A 10,841-nucleotide genomic window follows, 5' to 3' on the forward strand; every position below is an offset into this window, starting at 1 on the left:
GCCCAGAGCACTGCCTGGCCGACACTCAGTAAAGACCTGTTGGGTGAACACATGTTCCCTAACACAGAAGCAAGAGATGATCAGCACTGTCACTGTTTTAAGTCTCCCAGTTTTGGGGTGGTCTGCGTGCAGCAAGAAATAACTGATACTGGAATACTGCACGCAAGCCATTCCCCATCCACATGCCAGAGCTCCTGGCCTTTAATACCCCATTGGGCTGCATGTGGTCGGTCTCACAGCTACTTCTTCCAGGCTGTCCCACTCTAACCTGCCTTAACTTAAGGCAAATACAGAGGTATATGAGGGATACAGCATGGAGGACACTCTCTGAAGAAGAGGAAGGAAGGAGAAACATAAAACCTCCAAGAATATAAGGGATCTGAATTCATTTTAAAGACACATTAATTTTTGAATTGTTCACCAGATAGGGGGACGCCAAGGCAGCAGAGTACGGCTATATCAGAAGCAGCAGTGCCTTAGTAGGAGATGCACAATGATCTATTGGAGTGTAGGGAAAATATAACTTTTATTCATATTTATTTTTTCTCTCCATTAAATGTTTGCATGCTTTATAATGTGCATTATATCAATGCATACATAATCTATAAGTTGAAAGTATACACATATTCAAGTGTTTGCTCAATATGTTTTTACTGATAGGAAGGGTTACATAATCAGAGACTGTTAGAGGCCATAGAACAAGGAGGCCTGACCTGGGCCCCCTCTGGCTGGAAGACCCAGGCCTACTAGAAGCATATTACATCATCCAACCACTGACATCACAAGTTTTTTCTGGGTCCTCCCGCTCCACCACTGTATAGGTGCAGGTTTCCTTGTTGAGAATTTTCTCGCACTTGACTGTGTCATAATTCACAGGTGTAGCAGCCCTGTCATTGAGACAAAAGAAGGCGTGTTATAAGGGGGAGGATGCCCAGCCTCCTCAGGGCCAGCTCTGTGGTAGAAGCAGCCCACATTCCAACTGTGAGAGGATGCCCTTCACCAACTTAAGGACACCCCTTGATTTGCAGCCCCTAAGTGATGCCTTCATGGAACCTGGGCTATGAAAACTTAGACCATCCCTGACATTGTTCCTGAGATCCATCTTGTGTGCACAGGACAACAGCAAGTTCTAAGAGGCCCAAAGGCAAGCTCTAGGGCCAAGCAGCTTGTTCCAGCCTGACTCTTCTTGCGCTCCCTGATCAGGTAATGGCCAGCAGTACTGCTGCTTGAATGTGGAAAGGGAACAGTTGTCCCATCTCTGTCATGGGGACCTATTAGAGTAGGAGCTGGCTCAGCCAACATGAGCAAAGAGTCACTCCAGGCCAGACTCATGGAGTCCAGGGAGACGCTGACAAAAGCTTGGGGCCCTCTCCCCAGGAGAGTCCAACCATATATTCAAGGGAGCAAACAATGTTAGGGTTCAGTACTTTCCCAGAACCCATCCATACACCCCAGATTTAAATTACCCCTGCCCAACGTGTACATAGAAGCAGCCAACCCCAGGGTCCTTTGTGACAATGTTTCCTTCCAAAAGGTGACCCTTGACTTATTTTAACCAAAGAGGACATTTCAGTCCTCCTCCCAAAGGGTAATCTAGTAATCAAAGTGAGAACTGGAAATAGATTTTCCCTGGGCACTTGGGGCTGGGGTCTGGGTAGGGGGGAGGCCACTGTGCAGCTTGCAATCTGGACAGTGTCCCTTAGAGAGTAAAATGTGTCAAAAAAATTCTCCCAGAGAAAATTTAATCAAAAGCTGTATTTTGCTGTAGTAAAAAAAAAAAAAAAAAAATCGTGAGAACAACTTGGTAGGCTATGAGGCAATTACAGGGGAAAGGAGTTGGCTCTGAACAGTAGGGAGAAATGTGCACATTTCCTCCATGCGGTACAGTGTGCCAAATGGAATAGGCAGGTGGAAGGAAAGAGGGAAGGGGTACCTTGAGCTCCAACTAGGTGTTGGTTACTGTCCTAGGCTTAGGGGACACAGAACTGGCATAGAGAAGGCATTCAATATTTGTTAAGTTACTGAATTTATATGCAGAATCTCTTTTAATTCTCATTAAACCCTGATTATCCCTATTTTACAATGAGGAAACCGAGGCTAAGAGAGATTAAAAAACATATTCATGGTCACACAGCCGGTATGCAAGGAATGGAGATTCAGACTCCATTACTGTGACTCTGGCATCAAGGCTCTTCCCGTGTCACTCTTTTCTACGCTCTGTCCATGGGAACAGAAGACAGTCGTACTGACATGGCTGTGATGATGCAGCCCTGACCAGGTGGGGGCGTGTCAAGGCCTGGTAACATGGAAGCTTTGGCCACTTTGGAGGTGTGCTGCAATGTCAGGGAGAAAAGGCTCATTAGCTCTTAACTTGGCTGATATAATCAAACTTCAGAGTCACACTGACACATGATACTAACGCAGTGTCAAATTTCTGGAGCCATAAAATCAAGGTTCAGCTGTAATACGCAGTGACCCAGCCAAGGCAATACCTGGTAACCTGCTTCAGGCAGCCAGAAAGTCTCCTGATCTGATATTTCTCTTGTTCCATAAGGCACTTAGCATGAAGCATCCTCAATAAATGCGTTTGGAACTTTCTAGACACTTAAACTTACTCAGTAGCACTCAGATGTTCTGATTTAAGTCAAGTGCTCACTGCTCTCCTCTCTGGTGGTGTCATACAACTCTGAGATACCGGTTACAATTCAGATTCCTTAGGTCCCTATAGCTTCTGATTCAGTAGGTTCTGAGTGGGCCCCAGAAACCTGTTTTCAGCAAGCTTCCCAGATGAGTCTGTGATCAGGCAAATCTAAGAAACACTACTTTGTTTGTGTTTAACCAATGCTTCTTTCCTCAAAGCCACTCCTGTTCTTGCAAAACACTATAGGCTAAGGCTGAAGTGAAGGCATCAAGTGGAATTTGCCAGGGTGTGGGGACTGGAGGTGGAGTGGAGTGGCTGTGTAGACATAGCTGGCAGAAAAAAAACAAGAAAATTAGGCTCACACTGCAGGTACTCTCTTCTATTGGCCCAAGTACTAGACCTTTGGCGTCCACAGCACCCCCGCAGAAAACATCTGTGTGATTTGGGGCTGACAATTTAAACTTAAGCAGTGAAGAAACTAGGGTTTTGAGTACATATTATCCTTTCCCTCTCACACCCTATATCCTCTGCCTGTGCTCTGACTCACTCCTGTTCTTACAAATCACCACAGGCCAAATCAGAAGTGAAGACCATATAACCTTTACAATAGCTTCAGACCTCTAGGTACCCTTTCCTATCTTCAGCAACACATCAGGATATAGGTATTTAATAATAAAGATATTTATCAAGTTGCAAAAACAACTTAAAAGAAGTAAGACTGAGATGGAAACAACACAAATGTCTATCAACAGATAAAATGGATAAACAAAATGTGGTCTATACATGTGATGGAACGTTATTCAGCCTTAAGAAGAAAGGGAATTCTGACACAGGCTATGACATGGGTGATCCTTGAGGACATTATACTGAAAGAAGCCAGTCACAAAAGGACAAATATTGTACAATTTCACTTAGAGTTGTCGGATTCATAGAGACAGTAGAATGATGGTTGCCAGGGCCTAGGGAGAGGAGGGAATGGAGAGTTGTTATTTATTGGGTAGGGAGCTTCAGTTAGGAAAGATGAAAAAGTTCTAGAGATGATGTTGGAGATGGGTGTACAAAAATGTGAATGTGCTTAATGCCACTGAATTTTACACCTGAAAATGTTTAAAATGCTAAATTTTATGTTATACATATTTTGCCACAATAAAAAAAAGAAAGAAATAGTACTGACAACGAAACCCTCTTCAGGATGGGATTTTGAAATGGAGCAGCTGTACCTCAGGAAGCAGCCCAACAGCAACAGCCACCTCCCCTCTTAGCCTGGCTGGCGACAACTTACATGTTGCAACAATCAATTCCTTCTTGGCTGCAAAAACACACCTCACAGTTTTCAGTCCTCCACCTTGAGTTCAGCGGGTGTGTGACTCCATTGGCATCGTTGCATTCTAAAATAATACATGTGGCATCGTCAGCGAAGTACCCAAGTCATGCAACCGGAACAAGGCTTGCAGGATACGGGCCAGCCCTTGCCATCTGCACCCCTCCCAGAGGAGAATCTCATCGATTCTGAAGGCATCTGAGGAAAGTGTTTCTGTGATCACTCACAGCTAAATTCCAGTACTGTCCAGTTCATGCCACTGATATTTTCTTACAGCAAGCTTAAATCCTTCCCGATTTTATTTCAGAACAGACATTTCAAGGAAAAATAAGGCCTTCCTCTTTAATCAGATAGCTATTATGAGCCTAGAGGTACTAGGGGCCAAGTTTTTTTCTGCAGGATTATCTCTGGGTAAATGTCTCATTTTCCCACTTCCCTTTGTTTTGCTTCTCAACCTCAAATGCACGTGGAAAACATCTTGGGTATTTTTTTTTTAATCTATGCTTGGGTCCTACCCCAGAAAAAATGAAATCAGAATCCCTTGGCGTGGGGCTCAGGCCGCCATATTTTTAGAAAGCTCCACAAGTGATTCAAATGTTCAAGCAAGGGTGAGAACCACTGCTTTAATCCTTGGTGGTCCAAGTGTGCTTTTGGGACTAGTAGCATCAGCAGCAGCTGACAGTGTGTTGGACATGCCAACTCTCTCTCTCGCTCCAGACCCAGAATCAGAACCTGTATGTTTACAAGATTCTCAGACAGCTCACGTGTGCATTCAAGTTTGAGAAGTACTGCTTTGGAATAATTGATGATTTTCTGGCTGCACATACAAAGTCAATGGAAAAGCTTTTAAATGTACAGCTCCTACCACAGAGATTCCGATTTACCTGGTCTTAGATAGGCCCTGAGCATTGGTAGGTTTCAAAAGCTCTCTAGGCGATTCTCATAGGGCTTGGGTGAGAACCACTATCTTATATAAATGGCAAATTGAAGTCCCTAATTGTACTATATCTGCCCCTAGCCCTCCTTCTCATGTAGATTTAAAGGACTTCATCTGCCAAAAGGTTACAACTACTAGGCTGCAATAAAATAATAAATTTGAAAAGCCAGAACTTACCATTAGAGACATCATTTGGAAAGTTCGTGTTAGGCATGAGATAGCACTGGGTATTGCATAAAGTCACTAAGGTGGCGAAAACTGTGAGGCTTTCCAGAAAAGCTTTCTATAATGGAAAGAAACGTCAGAAAGGAGAACAATGAATTCAGATGGTAGTCATTGACTAAGTAGCCTGTACGAGGATCATTGCTGGGCTCTGGCAGGTGATTTAAAGGTGGAGCTTATACCCTCCAGTAATCTAGCAAAGGAATAAGACAAGTTACTAAAATAAACTGGAAAAGAGCTAAATGTGAGTCAAAGATCATAGGCCAACAGTTATATTGTGCTATTTTATTACAGAGGAGATTTGGGAAACCCTTGTCGATATTGATTTTTTAACTGCTTTGCAGAGTATGTATGATTTAAAGGAAAGAAATGAGGCTAAGAACTTCATTTTCTAAGTGATAAAGGAATCATTGATGGCTAATCATTGAATGTTATCAGTTCATCTCTAGCTGACACTGGATCTGCAGGACAAAAACAAAATATCAAGTTATGCTTATCATCATTTTGAGACGAGCAAGCTAAATAAACAAACTTTAATGTGGGAATTTCCAGGAACCTTTTCAAAAAGAAGATGGGTGAGGGTACTTGTTCTGTAAGATGTCTAAAATTAATTTTCACCGATACTACCTAAAGTAGTGCATTACTGATATAAGAAGAGAAAGACAGGTAAGAGGAACAACATAGAGACCCCAGGAAGTGTACTTTTAAATACATATCAAAATTTATTATAAAATAAACTTAGTCTTTGAAATCTGTAGAGAATGATTATTCAATAAATGGTACTAGAACAAGTGGTGGGTTATTTTGAAAAAAAAAACCAAAATTAATTTTCTACTTTAGTTCCCACACAAAGAAATTCTAAGAGGATTTGAAGGTTAAATTTTTACAAGATTGTAAACTAACTTTTTACAGTGACAGATGGTTACTAGAATTATTGTGGTGACACCTTTATAAGGTATATAAATGTTGAATCACTATATTGTACACCTGAAACTAATATAATATTGAATGTTTTAAAATTTTTTTACTTTACTGTACTTTACTATACTTTCAAAATTTTTTAAAGATCATAAACTAATCACAGAAAATATAGGTAAGTATTAATTTTATTCTAAGTATAAAAGAAAAAGAAAAAAATTAATTTGATTATGTAAGTCTAGAAACAAAATTAAAAAGCAATTACCAAATTTGGAGAATGACATCATTACATAAACAACTTCTGTATATCAGTGGGAAAAAGAAAAATATCCTAGTAGAAAAATGGCAAAGGAAATAAAGGGACTTTTCACAAACACATACACAGACATAAATAGAAATTATGAACAAACACATGAAAAAGTTTAACTTACTGATAGCACAATAAATGTAAATATGTAGATAAAATAGAACTGTAATGCGATGGCAAGAATGAGTTCTAGTACTCAGAGGAAAATAGAGGCATATATGGGAAGTAAAATGCACAAGGATGGTGTATGTTGGAACAGTCTTTATGGAGCATAATTTGGTTGTACATATCCAAATTCTTAAAACTGTTTACAACATTTTACATCACCTTTTCACTTCTCAGACTTGATCCTATGAAGAATAGCACAGAGAAGGAGATAGGCTTCTCCTCAAAGATGCTCACTGCAGTGGGGAAATAGAAATAACCAAAATGCCCAAGAACAGGGCTGGTTGAGAACATGGTGATTCAGAAAAAATAAAAACTGGTAAACTGGAGAGGTAAGAGAATATGAAATGACATAAATGATCACTATGTATCATTAAGTGGAATAACAGGTTAAAAAAGATACACATAGAGGAGTATGCTCAGAAAGAGATTAAAAATTTTGTGCCAAATTTTAACAAGTCATTTTTGAGCTGAGGGATTAAGACAACTTTCTTCTCTGGGTGCTTCGTCTTATATTCTAAATTGTCTACAATGAAATGCATTTGTTTTATAACAACAACAACAACAAAAATCAATTCTTACAAGAAACCCTCAGTACATTTAGCTCACACCAGAACTTAAGTTTGCACCAGCTCTCTCTGTTTCATCATTCTGTATAACCTGAATTTTTTTCTCAAAAAAAAAAACCACAAAAAACTAACAACAACAGAAAAAAACAACAAACCCACAACAAATCCAGCCTTGTTGACAGAATTTCCGCTCCCTTCATCCAGAAAGTATGTTGCTGGGGAGTGGTGGTAATTACAGGAATCCTGGAAGTCTTGGTTCGCCTCAACATGGAACAGAGGTGATAGTGGGCACAAGCCGGGCTGCAGCCCAAGTTGGGTGAGGGGTGCAGAACTCCCAGATCTCCTGCTGCTCTGAGCAGAGACTCCAGGATGGAGTCCAAACATGGTGACAGGGGAGAGCAGAGGATGGAGTTTTGAGATTAACCAATTGACAATATCTCACATATAGCCTGCCATTGGTGCTTCCCCTCCTCTTTCTTCTCTTTCTCTCTGTCTCTGCCTCAGTTCCCTCCCCGTAAGAAGAGGTGTTCTCCCACTTGGGTGGGTATCAAAGTCTCCAGGCTGCTAGTAACAAACACAGTCTCAAACTCAAGAAGGACAAGACCAAGGCCTTTGCTTCTTGACCAAATCCCCCAGGTGAGGAGTACGAGAAACATGATCAAAACCAGTGCTGTTTTAATGTGGGTATGAATCCCCGGAAGTTTCTCACAAGCTCCCAGGTGATGGCTGTGCTGCTGGCCTGAGGACCACTTTAGTACAGAAGCTCTGACGTCCTTTCCTGCTCCCATGTTCAATTCCTCTCACCTCCTTTGCTTCCTTTCCTGCATTCTCTGAAGTTGAGCACCTGACACGTGCAGGCATAGGAGACAGTGCAGCCGTGAGGCCGGCATTTGTCACACTTTCTAGATGGTGTGGCTTTGTACCAGCCTTGGGGTGAATGAAGCAGGCTGGCAGTGCCCCTACAGATCCTGTCCCTTTAGGTAAGTTGCTGCTCCTTGGGCCTTTCCCACAAGTCAGGCGTCATCCAGTGTCTTAAGCAGAGCGGGCCCATGCCAGATGTGCAGCTTACACAGTTCACTCTAAGGCTGAAGGAGGGTCTGAGAAGAGCAGGAGGACCCCGGCAGCTGTTTTCCTGCCATTCCCACTGCCATCTCCCTGACACCTTTTCCGAGGCCCGGCCCGAGGGAGGCCCAGAGTCCGTCCCTGAGCATCCTCCAACCTTACTTGCTGGCTCCTGTGCGTAGGCCACTTCCTTCCTCTTTGCATCCCGAGAACAGCCCAGTTCGTTCCCTTTCACTGGTTCTAGCAAAGGATACTTTTAAAAGGTGAAGTTTGAATTAAAGATGAAAAGGGGGTCTAAATGAGTTTTTATAGATTTTGATGCAAAATTCTATCTTAATACAACATGATACACTGAAAGGGTTGATGGTTTCCAAATTTTGCTGAACATTAAGCAGCTTTTGAAAACCCAATTCTCAAGGCCACACTGCAGACCAATTATCTCAGAATGGTTGGTGTGGGAGTCAGGAATCAGTATTTATCAGAGTCCCCCAGGTGATTTCGCAGCACAGCCAGGTTTGGAAGCCTCTGGCCTAGAGAGGAGGACACCTGGGTTTCCATCTCAGCTCCCCATAGGCTCATGGTGAGACCCCCGTGGTAGCTTCTTCCCCTCCCCAGGCTCGATTTCTCATCTGTAAAATGATGCAGTGCTGTAGCTCTGAAATTATGTTTAATTTCACAAATCATTCATTCAGGGCCCAAGAATTAGAGCCCTGAGTGAAACCTAATTGAATCCCAAATTCCTGAAAGAAACAACAAATTTGGGGGCGGCCAGATGGCTCAATTGGTTAGAGTGCAACAAGCTCTTAACAACAAGGTTACCAGTTCGATTCCCACACGGGCCAGCGAACTGCACCTTCCACAACTAGATTGAAAACAACAGCTTGAGCTTGGAGCTGAGCTGCGCTCCCCTCCTCCCCCCCTGCACAACTAGATTGAAAAAACAATGACGACATCCTTGAAAAACACACTGTTCCCCAATATTCCCCAATTAAAAAAAGAAAAAGAAAAAGAAACAACAGCTTTGATTTTAGGGAATATATATAGCGCTAAATGCATTCCCCAAGCTCACAGACTCTCATTACACACTACACATTGAATTGCAGGTAATCTAGAGAAGACTCATAACTAAATCACATTTACCATTAAATTGTATCCAGCAGAAACACACATCACAGTACATTAACATAAGGAATATGCTGTATATTCTTTTTTTTTTCTTTTCTGAACTTTATGTATGAAACCAGTTAGTTACCTACCATCATGACAAGCAGGAGTCCTTAGAGGCAAGTGCATCCAGGGAAAGTCACAGCGAACTTATACAGGAGCCAGCAGCCACACATCTGGCGTCATCAGGGAAGAACGTGCCAAGGACACGCTGATTACAGAGGGCTGAGTATCAACAGGAAACTGGCTTCAGATGATTTATGAGTTATTCATAAAGTATGTATTTAGTCTTGCCATATCCACCCCTGAAATACATTTGCCCTTGACATGAGCGAGGAAAGAACTCCTGTTTCCTGAGCCTTCCCCATGCTGAGTGGATGCTATCTAACTTGATTTCACACAGAAACAGGCTCAGGGACACCAATCACACAGCCAGGTAGTGAAGCTGGGCTCCAAGGAGGCGTTAGAATACTCAGTGGGTCAGGCCAGCAGGCCCACCAGGGCACTGCCCTTGGGGTCTATTCTGAGAGAGCAGATAGCCCCGAGCCAGCTCCGTGGAATGAGAAAGCAGTACCCTGCGGACTTTCCTTGATAAGCCAAATAGGCTTAAGCAGCTTGAACTTTCTAAAACTCTTCTTGACTCTCAAGTCTTTACTGCCTGCTGCATCAAGCAAGCCCTCCTCTTTGCTCAACAACCATCTTCCAGAAAAGCCTTCTTGCCTCATCATGCCGAGGATGGCTTTGGGGAGCAGCAGCAAGCAGACACTTCTGGTATATTTGAAGAACGTTCCATTTCTGAGTTAATCGAGCTCGGGCTGCCATTAACAAAATACCTCAGACTGGGCAGCTTAAACAATAGAAATTACTTTTCTCACAATTCTGGAGGCCAAAGGTCTGAAATCCAGGTGCTGGCAGGGTTGGTTTCTTCTGAGGCCTCTCTCCTTGATTTGCAGATGGCTGCCTTCTCCCTGTGTCTTTACAGGGCCTCTCCTCTGTGTGCATCTGTCTTAATCTCCTCTTCTTATGAGGACACCAGTCATAGTGGATTGGGACCCATGCTAATGGGCTTATTTTAACTTAATCAACTCTTTAAAGACCCTATCTCTAATGCAATCACATTCTGAGGTCCTGGGGGGTTAAGACTTCAACATATGAATTTGGGGGCACACAAGTCAGCCTGTAACACCATTTTATCCCATTTTATCTCCCCACAGCTTGCTACAGTGCCTAAAATCCCACCCTGGGTTCCCTCTACCCGCAGGTGAAAGCTCAGGCCTCTTGAAGAAGCCAATTGGCTCTCAAAGCTCTTCAGAGCTGGTCACAGTCATGTTGTCCTCTTCCAACCTCTACCACCCCTAAAACCAGTCTAGCCACCTCCCAACACCACGTGGCTTAGCTCTCCTGTTCCCTTGGAGGGCTGCCTCCCCATTCACTAGGGTCACCACAGGTTCCTGCATGCTTCTGCTCATTTAAACTTCTGTGGACTCTAAGTTCCTAGAAGTTAGGGGCATGTTTGTCACGGTCAGTAGCCCCTC

The 10,841-nt window shown here is 42.9% G+C and overlaps 1 protein-coding gene across 1 annotated transcript; it reads right to left on the bottom strand.

Moving 5' to 3' along the window:
• Positions 1–507: 507 nt before the first annotated feature.
• On the bottom strand, positions 508–9,552 carry MSMB (microseminoprotein beta). The gene is made up of 4 exons (XM_019716155.2): positions 9,399–9,552; positions 5,077–5,182; positions 3,924–4,029; positions 508–887 (listed from the first exon to the last, which is right to left on the bottom strand). The coding sequence occupies exons 1-4, from the start codon at positions 9,402–9,404 to the stop codon at positions 758–760; spliced, it is 348 nt and encodes a 115-aa protein (XP_019571714.1). The 5' UTR covers positions 9,405–9,552; the 3' UTR covers positions 508–757.
• Between the last annotated feature and the right edge of the window lie 1,289 nt (positions 9,553–10,841).

Source organism: Rhinolophus sinicus, linkage group LG07 (assembly GCF_036562045.2).
Source record: "Rhinolophus sinicus isolate RSC01 linkage group LG07, ASM3656204v1, whole genome shotgun sequence".
Lineage (NCBI taxonomy): Eukaryota > Metazoa > Chordata > Mammalia > Chiroptera > Rhinolophidae > Rhinolophus > Rhinolophus sinicus.

Coding starts and splice junctions, on each gene's coding strand:
- MSMB (XM_019716155.2), bottom strand. Junction 4,030..5,076: donor TCCAAATGATGTCTCTAATG/GTAAGTTCTGGC, acceptor GTATTATTTTAG/AATGCAACGATGCCAATGGA. Junction 888..3,923: donor GGAATTGATTGTTGCAACAT/GTAAGTTGTCGC, acceptor TCTCAATGACAG/GGCTGCTACACCTGTGAATT.